Consider the following 24,055-nt stretch of genomic DNA (forward strand, 5'->3'; position numbering starts at 1 on the left):
GAGCACCACATGAATAACTAACTGACTCTCTAATGGTATGCAGTAAATAAGGATTCTCTTGTGAGGTCTAGTTGTAGTAGGAAGCTGTGTGGTGTGCAAATGGCATGGGATTGCAATTTGAGAAGGGAGGCTGATGGTGAATTCTTGAAGCTCCTTCAGGGGTATGGGCCGAGGTGAAATATTTCAACTAAATACAAAATAGAGAAGAACTTGTCTCACTGAAAGCAAACTAAGTCTTGCTTGTACAGGGACCAGTGGTTTAGTTCTGTCTCCACATAACTGAAATCTGGTGTGTGAAGTTTATTCTGTTGGATGTTGGTTACTTCCAGTTTAAAAAAAAAAATTAATTTTTTTTTTCTCTGAGGCCTTAACTAGCAGAAGTATTGCATAGGCTGTGGTAAGTCTGGGGATACTTGGTACAGAGCTTTTTGGAGGAGCTGCTGAAGCATTAATGCATTGATCTACAGCTGAGAAGAGATTGCCTGGAGGTGCCAGAGGACACACTTCCTTTCACATATGGGACAAGTGAAAGGGAAGGCAATATTTTTCTCATCACTTACAGGTCAACCGTTAATGGATACTTAAAGCTGTATTCAGGAGGATATTGTTAGTGGTCCACAGTGGATGGACTTGAGCACTTAAGGAGAAATAACACACCTGCCCTTTGAATCTAGTCTGCCGATACTTGTTAATCATTGGCTAGTCCTGGTGCAGATTCAGCTTACTGCACTAACTCCAAGCTCCTAAAGGCTGAATGCAGTTGCTGGAGGTGGTTGTTTTTCAGAGAAGAAATTTCAGTTGACTTAGGTTCAAGAGGCAATACAAAGTGGAAATACCTGTTAAATCTCTCAGGCTTTTGTTGCATTGGGAACCTCAATCACTTAAGGGCTATTCTACATAGTTGCTTAGATTCCAAAAGGAATGGGAATGTTGTGGTTTTTCAAGCAAACACAACCAATGGCATGCTTGCTTGCATCCCTTTGGGGACAAAAGAGAAAGTAAAGCGGCTGAATGTGAATTTTTCAGTTTTGCCCTTTTTTTGCTTAAACCAATAGCAACTTTGTGGATGAGGTCCCATTCCCATTTATCATGGACTGAGGTTTGTAAGAATATTGATTGCAACGTCTCCTTTCTCTACTCTAGAGCAACTGCGCTGCTGACCTTCCCTTAGCTAAAGAGGGAGGAGGGGGAAGATGATGATTAGTAGATACGGGGTTTGTACATCTTTAATTGGGAAAACAGATCTTGGCTAGACTGGATGTAGACCTCTGAGAACTACTTTTTTAAACCAGTGTTTCTGTAGGCAGCAGTGCACGTGATTAGTCCTGTTTTACTAGCCTTGTTTGAAACTGTTAAAATGACTGGTTGCCTGCTTTTGTCCTAATGGGGTAATTCGTTCTGGGGGGCAGAAAGGAAGACTGAAAGCATGAACTGGCCAAGCTGGCTGGAAGAGAACCTCAAATTTACAGGTGCCTCAGCAGTGAGTGTTGGCTGACTTTCCTCTGAGCATTTTTAATAATAACTTTGTATCAACTGAGTTATAAAAAATTACTAGTTTTTTGTTGTGAAGACTGAAGTAGTAAGTTGCCCATTCTTGCAGACATGCAACTGCGTATTTTTTAGTAGTATAGTCTTAAAAACTGTGATTGTTTTTAAATTGTAAAACTGTAGTATAACCTTAGTGGAAATCTTGGCTTGTGGATGTAGATAAGGGTAGCACCTTTTGCACTCTATTCTGAGAATACTCTCTCAATAAAATGTTTACTGCTAGTGAAACTCACTCAGGTAATTCAGTGCTTTTCACATAAATTGTGCTTTTCATCATTTTCGTTTGTTTTAATTAAACCAACAACCAAGCCCCCCAAACTGATCTAAAAGCAAAGCTTACTTTTGTTCTAACATGAGAATGTAACAGCTTGCTATAAAGGACTTTGAGGAGTCTTTGCAAGTGAAAAGGGAGATGTAATACCTTCTGTGGTGGCCTTCCTGTCTCTTAGCCCACACTGTTGTCTGTCTGCTGCTTGAGGATATTAAAAGCTTTGCACTAGCCCTTGACATCTTTGATGCTTTTGTTTGTATCCTTTTCATGCTAATAATAGGTCAGCTAATGAATTGAATTTACTTAGTCAGGCTTATATTCATGGTTACATGACAGCTTCTATCTTGCATGCCTCCAGCTTGTCCAAAAGTTGTATTTTGTCTGACCACTGCTGGAGAGTTAGTGGTCTTTGTTTTTAAACGCTACTCCCTAAATGCTGTAAAATAGGACAAAGTAAGTCTGAAAGTCTGATTTTGGACTGAATTAGCACTTTAACTATATCACTTTGCAATTTCTTGCAGGTTGGGGAGGGAAGGAACAAGAGAATCCCTCTCACAACTGTCTTTTCTCTTGCCCATAGAATGTGTTGAAGAAGAGAGACCAAGTTCAAGCGGAGTATGAAGCAAAACTGGAAGCAGTAGCCTTGAAAAAAGAAGACCGTCCAAAGGTTAGCACTTAAAACTATTCTACAGAAACAGCTTGCACTTACATTACTTTCTGAGAAGAATGGAGAAACAGAACTTGCTTTGTCTGGGTCTGGTGGCATCTTTGCACTATTAGCAGTCTCTGGCAGAACAGAATGTTGTTGGCAAGCTGGTGTGAAATAAAGACCTAGGTATGAACATATATAACCTGTCCAGCAACGCCTGTACTACTGATCTCCATCCATTCAGAGCAGGATGGCTCTGACCTGTGTTAACACTTGAACAACAGCCAGCAATCAGTTGGAGTGTTTAATGAAGCAGTGGCAGAACAGTGATTTAGTATGTCAGCTAGCTGAGTTAAGGTCCTAGCACTGGCACCACTGTATTGTAGGACTGTATTGTAGGACTTCTGTTTTGGCTGTGGAAGACTCAATGTTTTGCCCCTTCTGCTAGGGAGTTCTTCCTGTGTGATGCTGAACAGACACGGGAGGTGTCACTGGGTGACAGGTTTTGGCTGGGCTTCATGCAGAAGTGAAGCTGCAAACTGGCATGCTTGTGCTGCCACCTGCTTTCTGCATGAAGCAATGTGTAAGAGCCCTATCTTAAATCGCTGCAACTTGAACCAACAATGACAACAGGTTTTGTTCCCTTCTTTTGCTGGGTTTTTTTTAGTTCCCCTTCATCTTTGTGTTAATAGCTACTGGATGACTTTCTCCAATATTAGAACTACTGTAGAAAAACCTTATAGGAGGCTCACGTAATATCTTGAATCTAAGAAGCTGAGGAGGACCAGAGCATTTCTGATCTTGTGTCTGTCACGGACTCTACAAATAATGGTGTCTTAGGTGTCTTGTGGTGCTCTTGTATTTTGCTCTTTTCCCTGCCCCACTGCTGGCTGGTGTGGTATGTACCCTTACTTCCCCAGTGTATCTTTGTATAAGCAGGTATACTAACAAGTATGTTGGATGGAGGGAATTGAATCTTGTATATCCAGCAAGCCAACTGAGGTTTTTAGGCATTTGACTGTATCAAGATCTTGATGCAGTGGAACTGCTGAACTTTGCTAAGCTCTGACCAACTAAAAGGCTTTTGCATCTCACCTCTCAGTGGGATTATTGTGTAAAGCACAACATTTAAATAACTGTCTTAAAATTTTTTTGAATACTTGTGTCTCCTCTCCAGAGTATAAGCGTATCTTTTGGCAACTGCATGTACCTTTTCTCCCTAACATAAGTCTTTTGTGTCATTTACAAGATGAAGTTGAACAGACTAATAGAACTTGCATGTTCATAGAATACTAGCTCTCAGTTTTCAGATCCTCACCACCTGGAGGTAATGTCCTCCATTTGTAAGAGCTGATAGCTTAGAGCTGTGGCTAGCAGCACATCTTACATTCATTGAGGTCTCCTGACTATCATAGAATCATAGAATCTTTGGGTTGGACGGGACATTTAAAAGTCATCTAGTCCAGCACCCCTGCAATGAGCAGGGACATCTTCAACTAGATCAGGTAGCTCAGAGCCCCATCCAACCTGACCTTGAATGTTCCCAGGGATGGGGCATCTACCACCTCTCTGGGCAACCAGCTCCAGTGTTTCACCACCCTGCTTGTGAAAAATTGCTTCCTTAGATTAAATTGCTAAAAAGTCTGTCCCCATATTTCTTATAATCCCCCTTTAAGTACTGGAGGGCCACAATAAGGTCTCCCTGGAGCATCCTCTTCCCCAATTCTCTCAACCTTTCTTCATAGGAGAGGTGTTCCATCCCTCTGATGATTTTGGTGGCCTCTGCTGGACCCAGTCCAACAGGTTCATGTCTTTCCTGTGCTGAGGGGTCCAGAGCTGGATGCAGGACTGCAGGTGATGTCTCACCAGAGCGGAGCAAAGAGGCAGAATCCCCTCCCTCAACCTGCTGGCCACGCTGCTTTGGATGCAGCCCAGGAGATGGTTGGCCTTCTGGGCTGCGAGCGCACATTGCTGGGAGTGTCCAGCTTTTCAACCACCAGTACCCCCAAGTCCTTCTTGGCAGGACTGCTCTCAATCCCTTCATCCCCCAGCCTGTACGGATACTGGGGTTGTCCTGACCCAGGTGCAGGACCTCATTGCATTCAGTTTTGGCCACGTTACCTTAAATTTATAGTTACAATAGTTAGAATAGGACCGCGCAATTGATCTTGTTGAACCTCATGAGGTTTACATGGGCCCACTTCTCAAGCTTGTCCGGGTCCTACTCGATGGCATCCTGTCCCTCGGGTATGTCAGCCACACCCCTTAGCTTGGTGTCATCTGCAAACTTGCTGAGGGTGCACTCTATCCTACTGTCTATGTCATGGACGAAGATACTACAGTACAGGTCCCAATATGGACCTCTGAGGGACACCGCTTGTCATTGATCTCCATCTGGACATTGAACTGTTAACTATTACACTCTGGATGCGACCTTCCAACAATTTCCTCATCCACCCAATAGTCCACCCATCAAATCCCTATCTCTCCAATTTAGAGGGAAGGATGTTGTGGAGGACTCTGTCAAAGGCCTTACAGAAGTCCAGATAAACGACATCAGTAGCTCTTCTGTTACAGTGGGAGGGACTTTGCTCCTCCAGTCTTGCGGTCCATCCCCGTGAAAGGTGTGAGAAGAGAGACTGCCAGTGAAGACTGAGGTGAAGACTTTCTTGAGTACCTTACCCTTCTCATCATCTGTTGTTACCAGTTTTGCCAGTTATGCTGCAAGCAATGCCGTCTGCACTTGACCATGCTAAATTCTAGACGTGAGACAAACTTAGAGTCTGATCTCTTCAAGAACTATGTGAAGAGGAATAGATTTAGGTGCAGAACTTCATATCATATAATGAAGTGACCATACTCCTTAATGTACAATTTCTTGCTCAGTTCTTGCCTGCATATACTTACCTTCCCAGTTTAAATTGACTTACTAAAATAGTGATGGGCCCTTCCAGAGTATATTGGAGTTTGGCCAGTTGTCACTTGTTTTGGGGGTTTGGTTTTTTTTGAGCTATTCAAGTAGCTGAGAGCAGCCATCAGTAAGAAAGTACCAACTTTCCCTGAAGTCCAGTCTTCTTTTCTTCAGTTCCTAGTTGCTAGCTAAGATTTAGTATCTTCACCAGTAAAAGTAGATAGAAGCATCAGCATTGATGTTTCAACTTAGGTCCATATTTGATGTTAGACCTATAATCTCTCTTTTCATTAACGTTGCACTAGATATAGAGTGCTTAAAAGCTGTTAATTAACTTAAAATTTTGTTTCAGCTACTGAGTTGCAAATTCTGTTCTGGAAGCTGCAGTTTTGGAAGGAAAGGTGTTTACACTCCTGAATAGGATTGGTGCATGTGCAGACACTGCATTCATGATGTCTGTGGAGACTTAGCTGGAGTTGATTGCTGCTGTTCCTTAATTAGCGCATACATGACCCCTTTGCTGACTACTGGGTTGTTCCTGTAGTTCTAAACTCGTACAGCCCTCTCAGCGTGACCTGCAGGACAATTGGCTGTGAGAAAGAACAGAATTTTTTTTTTAATAGCTTCGTTGTGGTTTCAGGTCCTGGCAGAAGCAGCAGGAAGCTGGTGAGTGCTTAGAAACTAACTTAATTAGATTGGGAAATCTTACGTGGTTTTGCTTCCAGACTTCATGACTCTTTCTCTTGATAGCCTAGCCTTTCCCGTTAAGATAGCAGAGTACTTATAAATATGATGCAAGGTATGCTTTGCCTTGAGGGGAGCACCTTCTAGCCACTGGCTTGGTGGTTCTTGTCTGAAGCCTATGAGAGAATTCATGTCTGGAGTTGTAGCAGGGGGGATTCTGTAGCCATAAGTATAGTGCTCAGAGAGGGTGGGGGAAGCGTGTAGCTACTGAACCCCCAACCTGCCTGTAGTGTAAATCCAGTGGTGTGAATAAAAGAGTACTCAAATCCCATGAGTATGAAGGAGGTGGTTCCTGTGTCTTGAACAGCTTTATCGGAGAACAGATGTAGGACTTTCTCCGAGTATTAGTTGATCTAATACTTCAGTGATTGGCCCTAATCCACATCCTGGAGAAGTATCAGAGTTGATACGTTTCTGCCTAAATCATGTACCTTGCCAAACTGCAAGGTAGTCGCACACCTCTAACTTCCTATATTGTTACCCATGAAAAACTTCTTACTTAGTGTGTGTTCATCCTCTTCCTTCCTTCATGCCCCTCAAAGAAAAAGGTAATTTCCTGAAAGTATCAAGTATGAGAGGAGCCATTACAAACTTCTGTAAATGTTCTTCATTCTGCCTTTGTGCAAGTCACAGCTTCCTGAGCAGAAGTTCACTTCTCACATTGGTGCTAGAGCTCAGGGGTTTCTTCTTGTGAGGTCGTGGGCTTAGTCTGCAGGTCCTTACAGGCTTCCCATCTGTGTGGACCATGCAGCACAAGGAGAGGGGAGAGAAAAAGGCCTTCTTGACTTTCCTGCTTGAAGAAACATTTGTAAATTGTTCCCATAGTTGCCTGGTGGTATAAATGATCTTAGTTAAAACATAAGTAAAGAATGCCAGCTTCTTTGGCCTAAAGTGCATCTACCTAGGGCCAGTGACTGTTGTCATAATCCATTTAAATTTTTATCTAGGCCTGCAATAGGCTGTCCTTCAAGATTTCTCCTATTGCTTATGTGTGATTACATGTCCAGTGTTGGGCCCAAAGGCCCATGAGCCAATCCACAGTGATAATCATCCGTGCTTTGCACTTACATTTTTTTCAGGCTCTAAGGTTAAAAGTGGAAGCTAGAAACTAGAGGCTTAGGAATTTTACTCTGCAGCTATAGCTGATCACTTCTTTTTGTATGCTGCAGTCAGGAGATAACACTTAGGTCTCTTGTCCAGCTCTGTGGACAAACCTAAACGTTTGTTGTTTCATACACACTAGTGTAAATCGGGAGATGCCTAGTGCAAGTGTAAATGGGAAGGAGGAGAGAAAGCTTGCTCTGGAGCTGTAGTCAAGCTGCTCAGTTTGAGAACTAGAAAGGCACCCAGCATGTACACCAAATGGTTTTCTTCTTCATGTGCCTCTAGCAAGCTCTTCCTCAGTCTGCCTCCATATCTGGTGTGGAGATGAACGAGCACAATTGCCCACCACATCAAACAGCAGATAACAAATTAAGCAATCCTCACTAATACAAAATTGGGGCTTCTATGCCTGCAGCCAAAACTGAGTTTATTCAGGGTAACTATTGGACTCTGAACTTGCCCTTTCCTCTGTAGCTTTGCTCGGTGACGTTTGAGCTAATTCAGCAGTCTATCTCTCTGTTTCAATCTTCATTTCTTTTCCTGCAGGTACCCACAGATGTTGAGAAATGTCAAGACAGAGTAGAGTGTTTCAATGCTGACCTGAAAGCAGATATGGAGAGATGGCAGAACAACAAAAGACAGGACTTCAGGCAGCTGCTCATGGGGATGGCAGATAAAAACATCCAGTACTACGAGAAGGTATGTGGCACTGCTGAAGCATTGGCAGGAATAAGAGTAGTTCATTTTCCTCTGCGTTGGTGATAATTCTTCAGGAAATCTTCATGCTTTTTTGAAGAAAAGAATCTTGGACATCTAAATCAGTTCTCTAGTGCTGCAGAAGCTGTTCTTTGTCAGCAGCTTAGAGTAATCTATTGAGTTGCTGGTCATGCTCAAGTGATCTGCATGAGATTAGCAGCCTTTTGCAAGGCCGCCCTGTAACAGCATTTCATCCTGCATGTTCATCTGTCTTGCATTCCTGAATTGAACAAATTACTGAGGAGCAGGAGTGGTGATGAAAAAGACCAAAATTCCATGTTCTAGTAATACTACCAGACTAGAAAATCTCTTGATTCTGCCTTTTATGAACTAAACCATGTACATCCATGGATCCATATATAGATTACACCTGTTATGCATAAATTATTCTGATCTCCATCCCTTTGTGCATAGTTCTGTCCCTTGTATGTTAGTCCTGGAAGTACCTAGTCAGGTGCCTCTGCCCTTTTTACCTGAGATTCGGTGACAGATTTTTTTTTTATATAAGTGAAAGGGCCTTGACATTTAACTGCACCTGCTGCCAATCTAGTTTTCCTTTGTGTTAGAACAGTGCTGCCCAATGCAGTGGTTGATACTTTAAACACTACTAGGCTTCTGCATGGTGTCATACTTCATCTTCTTGCTTATTGCTTTTTTCCACATCTACTTTACAAACTTCTTCCTGTGCTGCGTTACCTCTCCATGTAATACTACTATGCACATCCTTTGCCCCTTCCAATGTCTGTCTTGTCAGTAATTCATAACTAGTCACACAGAACTTCCTTCACCCTGGTCTCTTCTGAGATTGCTATGCAGGGGGTATTAAAGACTCCACTGAACATCCAACAATGCCTCTGCAATTGACAGTTAAATCTGTACATTTTAGTTTTGCTCTTAGCTGCAGCAAGGAAGCTTTTTGGTAGGAAAGCACCTAACCACTTCAGGATACACAACTAGAAATATTCTATTCACCTGCAGTAAAACCAGCAAGATTAGAAGGGAGATGCTTGACAACAGTGACTTGTGGATATAAGAGCTGGTGATGAATTTGCCCATTCCCTGTGTTTAATAATATGTATTCTGTGGCGTATATCTGTCCAGTTTGACTTCTGGGCTGTGTATGGTTGAAAGACAGTAATGATACACAGCACAGGGCCTGGAGTAAGTATACATGTCTGGGGAAATGACTCCAAAGCCTGGAATGACTTTCTAATGACCTGGAACCTAGACTCCACTTTTACTTTACTATACCAGACCCTACCAGTTCATCAGGCAGTGGAGTCAAGCACCAGAGGTGTACCGGAGTACACTGTGTCTCTGAACTGCCTTCCCTAAATGCATGGGTCTTTCAAATAAGTCTATAATAGCTGACGTTGTGTCCAAATCAACCCTCTCCCACAGTCACACCACAAAGATGTGAATTTCTACTAGAAACAGTTTGTCTGCCTCGCTGAAAGCTGTGGTGTTCAGTTCAGAATAATCTAGCTTGGTAATTGGAAATCCTGTGTATTTGATGATTTTTAATGGCTTGGGCCAGCTGATGACTTTGGAAAGCTTTAATGTGATTTCTTTCTGCAGCTGTTCTTTCTGAACACTTTCTTGCTGTTTGAGATTCTGTCTTTTTTCTTCCCTTTTGCAATAATCTATAAAGACTGGGAGGGCCTTTCTTGAAGTTGCACTCTGTTGGTCTGGAAGGGTTGGTCAAAAGTTACAAGAACTGATGTACAATCCATTTTTAAAATCTATTTTTCTTTCTTCAGTGCCTTACGGCGTGGGAGTCAATTATACCACTATTGCAAGACAAGCCAGAGACCAAATAAGAAGTCCCTTCATGGACAGTCTAGCACTTCTATGCTCAGTACCACTAGACATACTGGAACTGTATGAAGGACTCTTTTTGTCAAGTTAACTGAAATGCCAGCTGCACTTAGGCTGGAAAAGACGCTCTGAAAATTATTTGAATTTTTTTCCTCACTTTCTGTGTTTAAACTGGGGTATGTTTCATCTTTTTGAGTTATCTTGAATGGTTCCTTCTTTATCCTATGGAGTGATTGGGGGTTCATAGTGAAAGTGCACGGGGATCTTGATAAAACTTACCTCTTTAGTCTGGAAGGAACTGATGAGTGAAACACTAAAAAGATGAAAATAAAACTCTACTGCAAGGTGCCAAATGACATCTTTATTACTATTCTGTTTGCTAAAAAAAGAAAGATAATTATTCCTATGATACAGTACTCCCTAACCAATCTTTATCCCTTTTTTTGGATGGACAGGGAAAGGCTGGAAATGAGTATCTTCTGTTTTGCTCCTGCCTATATGCTCCCTCTGGATAAAATGGTTTCTGGAGACTTTTCTGTGTGGGAGTTGGGCTGGTCCTAGACAGAACATACCAACACCACCTACGGATAGCTTGTGATGCAAGCATGAACTGTGTTTTTTTTGTGAGTGTGGCATGCTGTTGGTTTGTACTGAGTATCTTTGTTTACCTTGGTGATTATGAAGTAATGTCAGTTGGCTGAAGTGTACTTGTGACTGACTTGGGGATCAAAATCAGCCTAGCTGTGGGAGTGAGTTGAACAGCAGCCTTTCAAGGCTTATGGGAATGGTGGAAGCAAGTATGAGTCTTTAGTGTATTTTTTCTAAAGCTAGCTCTGGAAGTTGCATGGTAGAATTCTCTTGGTCCATGCTTTATTTTTTTTTTCTGAACTACAGCCACTTTGGGCTTGGTCACTTAAGGTGCCTGTTGTAGTAAAGGTAGAACTCTGCTTTCTCTCTCCATATATTTTTTTTGCAGCAGCAGCCAAAAGCCAAAAAGTGTCAAATGCTTGCTTACATCAAGCATCATTGCGTGTGAAACTTGCCTTAAACAGGTCAGTGGGGGTAGACGAGCACTCTGTTAGGTACACGTAGTGTCCATACCTGTCTCTACTGAACCACATGGCAAGTCTTTTAAGACTACTTTTGGTATAGGTCTATTTTCTCAGTAGTTTTTATTGGCCTTTAGAAATGTAGCTGCTTCTGCAAGTCCCTTTTTTTTCTTTCTCTTGCAGTCCAACCTCAAGTAAATGCCTGCTTGGTGTTAATGGCCTTAGGGATGTTGCCATGATTCCCAGGGTCCCAGAGTCTTGGTTTAACAGCATGCAGATACATCCTTTTTAACCATCCTAAGTGAGGGGTTTTGGGGCTAATATCAGTATAATATTGGGATTTGGGGGAATAAATAACTCCGAGCACCTACTGCTAAACTTGAGTCATTACTTGTTCTGTGGCAACATTCTTGCGAAGAATCTGAGCAGTAATTGAGTATGTGCAACTTCTGTGTTCTCCTGTGATGACCTACCAGGTACCAGTCTGGTCTGGACTCTATCCCTTCATAAACACCAAGTATACCTGAAGCCCCCTACTCAGCTTGGTGGCTTTTATAGCAACTGTCAAGATGAATTATTGCAGCTATATGGTAGCTGTCAGGCTAATAAGATGATGCTCTCTGGGTGCAAAAGTCAAGTTAAGACATTTTAAGAGGTCTTCCTTTTTGACACAGCCTTTATTGACAAACCTGTGGTACTAAACAAACCATGCTTTTTTGTTTCAGCTCACGGTTTGTCAATATAGACTTATTTGATGTAAACAAGAACTGTGCTTTAAGTTGCTGTTAGGTCCAGAACAACAAACCACTCCTGTTGTGCAAGGGAGGTGCTTAAGGGATCATCTTGAAGCAGTAACCAAGTGTTTTCCTCAGTCTTTCTCTTCTAAAATAAGCATTTGTGCACCATTTAACAGTCTGACCCTCAGGGTTACAGTCTTCCCTATTTCCCACAGAGATCAGCATGCTTTTTTGAGCTGGTTGCTGTGTGGTAAATGGAGTTTTGTAGTTCACTCTGCAACATCACTGGGAGTGAAGCAAAATGTAATTTCAACTAACGTTTAGACAGTCTTCCCTTCACCTTATGAAAAAAATATGAAAGATAAGTACAAAGGATGGTGGGGTTTTTCATACAGGTGAATAGGTTTCATCTGATGCCTTAACAACACTAAGGTCCTGTTCCCTCTTAGTTTTATGTTAAACTGAAGTGGGTGTTAGTTCTAGGGAATTTAGCAATTGACGTCACAGCCGTTCACGAGGAGCATAATGGACAGTGGGGAGTACCAAGTGAAGTTCAGATCAACATGTAACTGTTGAGGCTGGAGCTGTTGAACATCAGCTTAAATTTTCTTTAATCTGATGGCACTGATTCTGCAGTATGGTTTTTAAACCAGTCACCAACCAAAGCATGTTTTGATTTCAGATAAATCCCTTTATGGATAAACTGTTGAAAGGCAGGCTTTGCCCTTCCCTGTTGGAGTATGTGGCTCCATGGCACCTGCAGGGTGATTTGGAGGAGAGCTTGGAACATGTGCCTCAGGCTGTGGCCACTAATAGGATTTCTTACATGATCTGCAACACCAAAACCTCTTAAGCCCCTACAAGGGAAGTAAAACTTGACATTCAAAAGAGGAGTCCTCTGCAAGAATTGCTGCAGCGTAAGAAGGGTGTGTAGCGATGGGTCTTTAAGCTCCTATGGGCTATGAAGGAGGCTCTTTTTATAAAGAGCTTTTGTAAATCACTAGGTAGCTGTGGGAGAGGCTGTGAGGTGTGGGGAGGATCCTGACTGTGAGGTTTGGGGCAGCAATGCTGAACAGAACTACAAAATAGCAGGAAACTCCTGTAAGATGTTAAGAGCCCACTTAACTCCAGTTAACTAGTGGGAGGTTGAGATCTGAACTGTTAGTGAAACTCTGACGTGTTATTCTGTAGTCCTTACAGGATAGGAGTGTCTCCTTTGGATGGCCCAAACCTTAAGTGTGAAAAGTAAAAGATGCTGCTAGAAGGAAGCAGGAGTAGTGCAGGAGCTTCATCTTAGAGTAACTTCCCGAGTCTTCAGTCACTTAAGGTCACCCTCTGCACATGCACTAAAATGACATCAAAAGCAGTTGCACCCTTTCAATAAGCCTGTGTAACATGTGCGTCCTTAAATTAGCCCATTTTTCCTTGTAATCCATAGCCAGACCAAGTTCCCTCTCAGAGGATGCATAATTCACTGCTCTCCTGGTAACTTCTGTGTAATTTCTGGGATGTTTGTTTCTTCTCTTAACCTGGCACCAGCACAATAAAGCAAGCACTGAGGTCTTGTTTTCATGCTCGGTAATGAACCGTGCATTGTTCATATGTATCCTTACCAGGTTCTGACTCTTGCAATAAACATAGATGTTGAAACATCATGGCTTTTTTCAGGTATCCATTGAAAAATGGAAGGGTAATAGGTGTAGCCCTACAGACGTGAACTCTTCTGGTGTGAGTTGTATCAAAGAATAAATGATGGATTCTTCACTGAAGTCTACTTGGATTTTTATCACACTGACACTTGTGCTAAGGATAGAGTAGTGGGGTAAGTGGTAGAAAGAAACACCTGCAAAGCATGAGTGGTAGAGACAGTCCTGTGGAGATACGGTGAGGTAGCCTTGCAGCAGTGGCTCTGCATGGCCTGTTTGTGATGCGTATTGCTTCAGGTGTTGGTCCTGCAGATGCCAAGGTACAGAAGAATTCCCTCCCAGCCCACCAGGGACTGTTCAGTGTTTTAACAAGAGCCATGCTTTTGTTAAAACTTGCACAATTTAACTGAGTATGATTAACGTTGCAGACTGTTTAAAATCCTGGTGCTGATAACCACTGAGCAAAATTGCGTAGACTAAACTAGCTTGTTAGATGTTCAGCCTTCTTAAATTCTGAACATAGAGCTGTCTTTCCCGTGGTATATTAACTTTTACTACAACAACCAATAAATAGGGAAAATTGGGTCTCTTTTTAAGGTAGGCAACTTGCTACTACTTGCCAGATTATTTTTTTTGTAAAGTAAAAACTGGGGATCACATGAATAAATTTACCTTCTGGCAGTGTGAATGTTGCATTTTAAACTTTTTGGGTGGGAGTGCTGTTTAACTAATCTTATGGAATAAAACGGCAATGCTTAATTCTATGCTTAGCACTTTGGAGTCTTGCCAGCGTATCTGACTTGTACAGGTACTCAGTAATGAGGTGGGCTAGTTTTAAGGTTGTATGAATAAGGCACAGTACCTGTGCAGAAAATAATGCACTTTCCAAAAAGGCATAAGTAGCTCACCCTTATGTAAGTGGCATGCTAAAACATTAGAGGCTAGTTGCTGTCCTAGACTACTTTGAAGGCCTTGGTACTCTATGCTTTGTAGTTAAACCAATTCCTTAGCTCTGCTGCTGGGATGGTTATCCATACATTCAGATCACACAGCAGGGTTGGGGCCAATGCCACATTCCCACTGCACAGGGAGACAGATTGGAGAGGGACAGTATTACAATAACAATCAGCTTAAAGGGCTTTTGTCTTTAGAATATGAAAATAAAGCAGCACTGTCCTTATTCTCTTTTCCTCTGTGCCTGCATCCCTGTGTCCCTCTTCAAGGTTTGGAGAGTTGGGCCATGCAGGTGAAGGCAAGCTGGCTGTGAGCGGAGGTGGATCTCATCTCCCTCCTCGTTGAAGGTGTCAGTACTGGGGACCAAAATGGTGCTGGCTCATTGCCCAGACTCTTCAGCTTCCAACCTCTGTAAACCCACTCACCAGAACTCGAGTCACCCTTCATGCCATTAAAAGCAAAATGAAAGCTGTGAAAAGAGTTGTCTCTGTGTGAATTAGTTAGTAAACGATGTAAAAACAGGAAGGAGTTTCCTGCCCTTGACCAAATCTGGCAACTGTGCTCTTGTTCAGACTTGCAGGCTATGAAATGTTGTCTTGCCTTCTGGTGCTGGCATGTTTCTATACCCTTTCATATATCTCTGTATAAATATACTTTGTGCATTGTTTACTATGGAACTAGTATTGATGATGGAGAAAAACACTTTGAGGTAAAACTGTTTGTAATTCTATATTAGTGTGTACATTTTTTTAAAATGCACCATTTGTTTACCTCAATTAATTTAATGGAATGGACCAATAAATGTATTAAAAGATGACTCCTTTATCTAGAATATAAAGTTTCTTTTTTTGCAGCCTTCGCCATTGAAATGATATATGCACTTATTTTGCTGGGCAGCTCATTTTTTACTGCAGAAATACTCAGCCCTTAAAATCTTGTTCCACTGTTGATTTAACCAAAAGTCATCTGTCTGTTGCTGTAGTAAATCTGTATTACTTGAAAGTGAAGCCTGGAGCTGAGGAAAGATTGCAAGAGTGTGTGTGTGGGAGAGGGAGCAGGGCAGCAACTTCCTCAGAGTAAGGAGTTGCATAGTGAGTAATCTACTTCTGCTTGCTGCATCCCTGACTCAGACTGAAGCTGCCTGATTTGCCTCCAGATTATTTCAGTTACTGAAGGGCTTTTAGCTTGCCTTTACTTAGTCCAGGATCTTGGAAGCTGCTTAATCCTTGTTAATGCAATTAGCATGTAAGTAGACACATAATTTAAGACCTCAACCCTCTGGGGTATGCTAGTCTTTTGAATCACGTTTGGGTTTAGCTGACAACGTCTCATGCTAGTTGCTATATTGTATGAGGTTCCTTTTGGTAGGGCTTTCAACACAGCATAAAGCTGGGGTAACAAGGTGAGTATTACCTGGTATCAGTGGCGCTACACCTCTGTAAAGGCTCTAGGAGCAGTGTGCTGCACTGACCTGTTCTTAACCTGTTACAAGAGTAGTACATCCTGGTGATGTGAGTTGAAATGCCAGTATCGGCTCCTGAGTCATAGGTGTCCTCCCATGAGCTCTGTTAAAGCACTGTCCGGGGACAGTGGGACAACTTCCCAGAAGTCAGGGGCATGAACAGATGTGCAGGAGTGTTTTATTATAGGGATTACTAAAAGCATCTTAATCTTACATTTTTTTTATGGTAGTATTTCTGTATTAGTAGTCTTCTACATAACATTGATCAGCTGGACTGACACATATTCTGTAGCACTTGTTGGAGTGCAGGTGTGTCCTGCTGACAACCATGTACATGCAGCACGTGGCTTGTGGACCCCAGCCAAAGTCACAGAACTGCCCTGAGGTTTCTGAACAAACAGACAAGAAGGAACTCATGGAAAACTGATCCTCTGCCTTTCTCTTCACATGGAATGATGTGTCTAGAAACACCGTTTTCATTTCTACCATGTTCTTGTCACTGCACTGTTGCTAATCAGCCTAGAAGGAAAGCAAAATGCTCTGAAGACTGCTGGTGTGCGATAGCCAACACATACACTGCAAGATGATGTACTGCAGAAATATCAAGGCAAACTTCTTTGTCCTGGCTGAGGTCCATGGCTGAGAAGGCTGTGGCACACTGTAAAGGGAAATGTAAATGCGATGTTTCCTGTAACGATGAGAACTGTGGGGACTAATGCTTGGCAAACCTTCTGCTTGGTAGCTCAGGGAGTAGATGTGATAAAGACCAAAAGATGCTTTAGCTGGTATAGCCTCTGTCACTCGGTCAGAATCTCAAGAGAACCAGTGGTTGAACGTTGTTTGATGGCCACAGTGCTGTAAGGAGCAATAAAAATGCCAGTTACAAGAGAGCTAGGAAGCTACTTTCTCAAACTAGTTTGCTCTTTCCCTGTCAGTTCTTTATCTTAAACTTTGCTGGGGTGTCTGGAGCTGGCTGAGTGCTCATGTGATTCCTCTCAGAAGATCTGCCAGCCTCTTGGTAAGTTACTCTTGTGTGCAAGCAATGACATTACCACCATTTGTCATCTTCCAGACTTTGTCCTAATTCCCATGTTTTTGCTGATAAAGGTGCTATCTTCTATTTGGAGAGCGTGTGTTAAAAAGCAATTGAGTAGCTAGCAGTGACTCACTGTTGAACAGCAGAGCTGTGCGTAAGAAACAAGTCACTCGTGTCTGGAAAATATATGGAGAAAAGCAGAGCCAGGGGAATGATGAGTGTAAAGTAGCCTTCCCCAGACTCATAATCCTCCTGACACCAGGTGTCCAATGTTTTCACAAGCCCAGAAAGCGTTCGGTGCTCTGGATGAGGTAGAGCTGATGCTGTAGGAGCTTTCCTTAGTGCTACTTTTTCTTTTCTTTCTATCTGATATCATTGAAGTCAGTATACATAGTGCCTTTAGACTTTCTATTGTTTGGGTTTTCTTTTAATTACAGCAAAACTTGGCAAGAATTTTGCCTGGGACGAGACATTAGCCTATCCAGTACCTGCCTTATATCTGAATGAAAATATTGTTGCATGGATTAAATACTGACATTATCACAATTCACTTTAACTTCATACTGGAAGGGCCTTGCTGTTTCTAGTAATGCAACGGGCTGGAGGGTCTTGGGGAGTGGGGATGATGGGCAAGGGGAGATTTGGAGAGAGATCCCTCAAAAATTCCAGTAGAGTGGATGGAGATGCTGTTTCAGCTTTCTCTCTTCAAATTAAGCTGGTTTTGTGCTTAAAATTCATCCTTGAAATTGTACCTTTCAGTTGCTCTGTAGCTGTACAGTTGGGCACATTCACTGGATCAGAAAAGAAACCATTTCCTTCGCTATGTGGTAATGGTTTATCTTTGAAAGAAACACCTGAGGGAGACTCAAATTATTCTTTCTATCACAAGGAGTAAGTAACCTGTAATGGATATCTTAAAAAAATGTTTTACTTTGTGTAGGATTATTACCTTACTCTACTTACTACTATTTTTGCAATATCAAGCACTATATTTGTGCGAAGGCTTTGTCCCCTGGGATTATCAGCTTTGCCGAATATTCTTCCTAGAGCAATTCATGTTACATTAAACAAAAGGAAGGTTAAAACCACTGGCTAGATCACTTGCAAGTTTCATTCTTTGAGTCACCTTGATATTTGCCAACTCATTTCTGCAATTTTTTTCTCTCTCCATTTTTTTTCTTTTTAAGTTAAAAATTTTTTAATTTTTTCTCATCTGTATTATACACTTTAGACCTAGAATCAAGAAGCATGGAGAAAATACAGCATGTCCTTTTGGACAAAACCTTTCCTATTCCTTACCTTAAAGGGAGGAGACTCAGGCAGCCAGCTAGAAAAGACAAAATGAAACAGAAGCCGCTGTACCAGTTCAGTGTATTTTGATAGATCTTGTTGTAGACTGTAGATGTCACTACTCCCGTGGTGACTAAAGACAACTGCAGCAGGACAAACACCTTACCTGTAAAGCAAGAACATAGTTCAGGGAGGAAAAAACCCAGCTCTAGTAACTCCCTGCCGAATCCAGGATCACCACTGCATGGAAGAGTGATGTGGCCGTTGCTTTGCAAGCGCCAGATGGCATGAGCTTGCACCTACTGCTGTTCTGGGCCAGAATTAAATGACTTTTCCTTCTTTTAGGCATGGGACAAAAGATCCAACTAGAAAACTGTCTTATTAAACAGTCTACATGTATGGGTAGATACTTCAAGGAGCAGCAATAAATTGGGCAAAAAGTGCTCCTTTCCATAGGTGGTAGAAAAGTAGTCTTGGGCTAACATCTTCAGGACGGCAGAGATTTTAGTCAGGGTCTGCTTCTACCCTAGGCCAGAAGGGTAGTTCTTGGGTTAAAATTATAATAATGCCTAAAATGGGGAGCTGCTTGTGATTTGTATGATGTTTACGGTGGAGGACAGGCAGAGACTGCATCCTAGTTGAAACAGATTTTTTTCTGGAGTGCACTCTTCTGTTTCTGCTGTGGTTAAGAGGGGAAGCAGAAGTAAACTAGCCCTGCTGGGATGTGCAGATGGGAGCAAGGTCAGGGCTGTGCGCTGAGCTTGCTGCCCTACAGCCTTCTCCAGCCGCACAGAGCCAGCGGCCACCACCAAAGGAGACAACGCTGCTACCAGCAGGCACGGGCTGCTCTGCTGCACGGTCCTGTTCGAGAGCTGGTCTGCCGCTGTAATCAGGTGCAGCCTGCATGGCTCATGGTGGAGGTTAAAAACAACATTATGTTTAATAAAAATGCTTAATTTGGGGTGTGAGCTGCGCTATTTGTGGCAGGCAGGTGAGTTTGTTACGCAGCACATTGAGGAACACAAGCTGTCGGAATGGACTGATGACAGTGAGGTGTCGTGTTCATATCGCAGAAGGGAAGAGGATGCAAATGGTGGCTGTGGGAACATATTTGGAGAAGGCAGGAGCAGACATGGGCTTGAGGCGCTATGGGAATGTATGACCAGTCCTGTTGTGACTAAATCCAGCTCACTGGGGTAAAAATGGTAGTCTTGGATACGGTGTCATAAAACACATATATTTTACTATTTTCTAATGCAAATTTTAATAGAAAATAATTTCTGCTCCTGTTTACCAAAAGGGGCTGTTCTTATGCAAAGGTTATCCTTTGTTAGTTAAATTGTGGTCTGACAGGAACAAATTTCCAGGGAACAGTTGGAGACATATTTAGAGACTATAACTGAAAAAAGATGAAAGATCCATCCTTCCCAATGCTGGGAAAAGAAGCCAAATATAAATGGTGTGAGTATGACAACGCTTCAACACAATGTCTTGCTTCTCTTGGTTTTCCATGGAGCACTGTGTTTATGAGCAGCACCTCAGATATTTTCCCTGCCTTTGAGCTGCACACTGATAGCAATCTCTTGAAGCATGTGCTGAAAATTTTGTGGATAAATAATGACACAACTGAGGATGAGAAATTTGGATGTGACAATCCTGTCCTGCAAGTTTCTCTGCTCCTCCCTTCCCGTTTGTGGTAGCAAGTGTTCTGGTTTTATTACTCAAAGCACAGATTGCAGCAATAACTTACCTTTCTCTTTGTACCTTAGGCTGAATGGAGGGATTTGAGGGTTTTTTGATCAGTAAGGTAACCAAAGTACTTACCATAGGATGATCCTTCGACATGCTTGGATAACATGGACCTGATGGTTGGTAAGGGGATGAGGGCAAAGAGCATCACTGCCCGTGCTGCAATGCAATGAATATGTAGTTATCACCAGTACCTGCTCCTTTGTCTCCCAACACGATTGCTGCTTTTGAAGACTACATGCCTCTGGCTTGGGCCGGGCTTTTGCTTCACCTTTTCTTGTCCTCTGAGTACCAGAAAGTAGTACAAACCTTTGGTAGGCGTGTAGGTCCTCACTTGATCCAAGCGATGGTGAATAAGCCACCTATTGCTCCCACTAGCAGAGGTAATTCCCCAAACCAGCCACAGTCTCTTGGTCTCAGCCTGACATCCCGGAATATAGCACTGTCCTTTGAGACAGTGAGACTGATGATTTGAGTCTAACCAGCAGAGAGAGCATCCCATGCTACAGGGCCTTGTCAGGAACAGTACCTTTATAAGTCTATAGCTGTTTTCTATCTCAGTGCTTTTGGCTTGCAGTATTTTAGGCATTCTCTAGTGTGAAAACTTAGGGAGCTGGAATTACCTTCCTGTCAGCAGAACCAACCTCAGTGAAGACCTGGTCCACATTGAGTGTACTGAAATTTTTCAACAATGCAGGGAATAAGCATCCTGCACGCTGTGTAGCAGCAAGTGTTCATGATGGACTTAATACTAAACAAGCATATTTTAATTTTTTACATTTTGTTCTCCAGCCTGATTGCCTAAACAAACAAAAACTCTTAAAAATTTCACTCAATGTTTGGCTTAGTACACAAATATAATACCCATCTGTTTTTCCCTTTAGAATAACTTTGTTTGATTTTTCAATTTCTCATTCCCTGGAGGGGGACGGACACAAAAATCACTTCAGATCATTTCTCTTAGATCTTTTTCTCATTTGCAGAAGAAAAACCTCACAGCTATGCAGCACACGATACTCTGTTCATCAGATATTAATCATCCATCTCACTGCCACAATGGATGCAGTTCTTGGGTTTTGTTTTCTGTGTTGCTGCAGAGGCTACCTCCCAACAATAAACTTGCCTTTCCTTCACTATGGGATGCTGCCCCATCTTATTGTTACCTGTCCCCTGGTCGTTTATACATAGTGTAACATTTGTACACCACATTCTCACGATATTTTAGTTGCTAAAGCAGCTCCAATGTTTCACTATTAAGTTTCCCATCAGCCATAAATGCCTTAATGTTACAAAAATAAATCACATCTTAAGATGTTCCGTTAACACGAAACCTTTGCCAGTTCATTTCTGTTGTAGCCTTAAACCTTACCTCACAAGAAGCAAGTGCTTCCCATTCATGCAGCGGTGTGGAACGACTAGTACAGGTAGCCAGCAACAATTCCCACTCCCCTGTGGCATGAGTGTTGTTCCCCTGCTCAGATCTGAGCTATGACCAAGTGACAAATTACAAGTCAACCAGCCTTAAACTAAGCCTTGGCGGGAGTGCATGCGTCCTCTCGATAGTGTAGGGTGCTGAGTGTAAGGGGTACAAGTGAGATGTGGGAAGAGGGGAATGATAATTAAGCCCTCTTGGGAATTGCTTGTGTAACAGTCTGCCAAGCTCTCTGCTCTGCAACTCGCAGTGAAGCAGAGCAAAAGCCCTTCTCCTGACACCAAAACACCCCAGCCCCTTTCTCAGGGTCCACTCACTTGTGCGAGCAGCCGTTCAACTCACCAATGTAGAACAGGAACGTCCACCGCACGAAGGCCATGATGAGGATGCCAGCGCTGAAGGATATCACTCCGATCAAGATCATGGTAATGTCCCTCAGGTATTTGGAGAACACAAATACCCCTAGGAAGCTGGTGATGAAGATCACATACCCTGCAGCATTGCCATGGCCGATCTGCACAGCGTTCCAACTTAAAGGTTCCCTGAGCAAAAAGAGCGGGAGTATGTTCATTGCACCCACAACAGCAAGGTCATAGAGGACTGCTGCCACAAACAGCATGATGATGATGAGTTTCGAGGGGGATACTGGAGTGGAGCTACTACTCTTTGAAGGTTGAGAACTCCCTGCTGCTGCTGCTTCTTTGTGGGTTGGTAGCTGGCTGCCCACCTCCTCTGTACTCTTGGCTTTGGCTGGGCAGGAAGCTGCTGGTTTGGGGACTGTCAGGACAAAAGTGCTGTAGAGGAGGCAGAAAGCATAGCAGGCGATGCTGCAGCCCACCAGCACAGTGCCCTCTCGATAGCGGTCACTGAAGCCAACAAAGAGGTAGCCAGATGCCATGCTTCCCAGAAAGCCAGAGAGGCCATACACCAGCTCAATAATGATAAGCCGCAGAGACCTCCTGCTCTCAGAGGATCCCAGGGATCCCAGAGCCATGACGCCTGCCCAGAGCGTGGTGAAACCGCCCGTCAGCCCATTGAAGGCAGCAGCCCCGTACATCACCTCGACTGGCCAGCCCAGCAGGATCAGCAGGAGCAGGAGAGTTTTGGAGCCCAAGTAGCCAAGAAGAGGGAAGCAGATGGGGATCTTCCGATGTATCCTGTCCCCCAGCTTGGACAAGCCATAGGCTGATACCAGTGGGCTCAGGCCCAGGACGAGGTTGTAGATGATATAAAAATTAGAGACAGCCTTCTGCTGAGCATCTTCCAGTGCATGGGAAGGAGCGGTGGCATTGGTCTGGTTGTAGTAGTTCTTCACCACCAGCAGCAGTGCCGTGTCGTAGAAGGCACTGGCAACTTGAGAACCTGCGACCACTGGCTCAATCCATGTCCTCATCACCGTCACCCCCACCATGCTGCCGGTGACTGCCTCTTCTTGGGGAGAGCTGTTTTCAGGGAGATGCGCAGGAGGGAACAGCTTTTCAGAAGCTCTGCTCTGGAGGCATACTTGGAGAGAAGCAGTCTTGTGAAAAAAAAGGTCTGCCGGGCTGCACAGAGCCAGAGAGTTGTGCAAGAGATGATCTGGCTGGGAGGATATTTGCACCTCGCCTTGCTACATACATGCACGCACACACGCACATCCCTGCGCTGCTCCGATCTCCAGCTCATGCATGAGAGGCTTTTGTACAGCCGAAGAACGCCCTGCACTCGCTGACTGTCGCTGCTCCTCTTCCTGGTGTAATTTCAGCAGAGGTCAGATGACCCGGAGGAATTTCTCTTTCACAGTTTGGGAAGTGAAAATGCCCTGCTCAAGTAATTGCTGCAATTTGGGGTGGTGGTTTGTTTTTTGTTTGGTTTGTTGGGGTTTTTTTTTCCCTTTCGGCATCCTTCATGTGTCAGAGGACTCTCAGGGTGGCTGAGGGGGCAGCGGATGGCTGTGTGCTTTTTTGTCAGGTAATTTGTGAATTCCCCTTATTGCCAGCTCTTTTCCCTTTCTTCTACGCAAATATGTTGTTAGCTCTTTTGCTCTTACATTCTCCCATCTGCCCTGTTGCTGCACCATGCCCCTTATGTCATTGTTGTTTCAGTAACGCAGACAGGAAATGAATGTGGGAATTTCCAAGAGGAGAAAAGTCCCAGTTTATCCAAAGGAATCGGAGGCCGCGGCGCCCCAGTCATCGGCCAGTTGAGCTGGAGGCTGGGGTGGGTGAGAGCCCACCTCTGAGGGAGGGTTCTCCAGCCCCAGCTCCTCGGGGCAGTGGCTGTGCCCCTCCGCAAGCACTGGTGCCACACGCAGCTTTGCAGCTTGAAGTCAGCCTCCGATTTTGCTGCTGCCCGAGGGGGGCAAGCGAAACGATCCGCCCCAAGCGGCTCTGGGTCCCCGCGGGCACGACAGTCTGGCTGGCCAGAGGCACAAGAAGCTCTTGGAGCAGGACGTGGCTCGAGTAGGCTGCCAGCTCCAAGGAAGATGCTTGCGGTCCCAGCTGCAGGAAATACTTGGAGGATATTTGGCAGCCTCGAAAATGCTAACTTAAACGATAACGATCTCATTCTGCACTGGTTTAATGAATCATAACAGGCAGAATAACAATCTGTTCCAGGAAGATTTATGATGATTACTTTAAAAAATAAATTAATGATTAATTTGCAAGAACAATGTTAAAATCTCCATCTGCTGAACTCTCTAGTGATTCAGGTGACATTTACTCAATGTGTGCCTGTGTACTCATGGCTCAAGAGTTTCATTTTTTCACTGTTGCTTCGGTTGTGCAATGATTTTTGTTTTATATTTTGATTAAAGGAAAAAAAGTCCCAAGAAGTAACAGGGAAAGGAGTGGGGAATTTTCTGCTAGAATGATTTGCTGCTAGACAATTTCATTTTTACCAGAGAATTTGTTTTTTT

The 24,055-nt window shown here is 43.4% G+C and overlaps 2 protein-coding genes across 2 annotated transcripts in view; one reads left to right on the top strand and one right to left on the bottom strand.

Annotated features, from left to right (window-relative positions):
• The window catches only part of SNX30 (sorting nexin family member 30), a gene marked incomplete at both ends in the record, with an annotated part of 50,363 nt that extends 40,560 nt beyond the window's left edge, over window positions 1-9,803 (top strand). Inside the window, 3 exons of the mRNA XM_082013672.1 lie at window positions 2,400-2,486; window positions 7,774-7,926; window positions 9,744-9,803. Coding sequence (XP_081869798.1) covers window positions 2,400-2,486; window positions 7,774-7,926; window positions 9,744-9,803 — 300 coding nt within the window. The remainder of the gene's footprint in view (window positions 1-2,399; window positions 2,487-7,773; window positions 7,927-9,743) is intronic.
• Window positions 9,804-16,446: 6,643 nt separating this feature from the next.
• SLC46A2 (solute carrier family 46 member 2) lies at window positions 16,447-22,567 on the bottom strand (the record flags this gene model as incomplete). The annotated part of the gene is made up of 4 exons (XM_082012908.1): window positions 16,447-16,504; window positions 17,985-18,141; window positions 19,800-19,883; window positions 21,499-22,567. 4 exons carry the CDS (start codon window positions 22,565-22,567, stop codon window positions 16,447-16,449), a joined length of 1,368 nt encoding a protein of 455 aa, XP_081869034.1.
• Window positions 22,568-24,055: the final 1,488 nt, after the last annotated feature.

This window comes from Phaethon aethereus, assembly GCF_964289735.1.
Source record: "Phaethon aethereus genome assembly, chromosome: Z".
Classification (NCBI taxonomy): Eukaryota; Metazoa; Chordata; class Aves; order Phaethontiformes; family Phaethontidae; genus Phaethon; species Phaethon aethereus.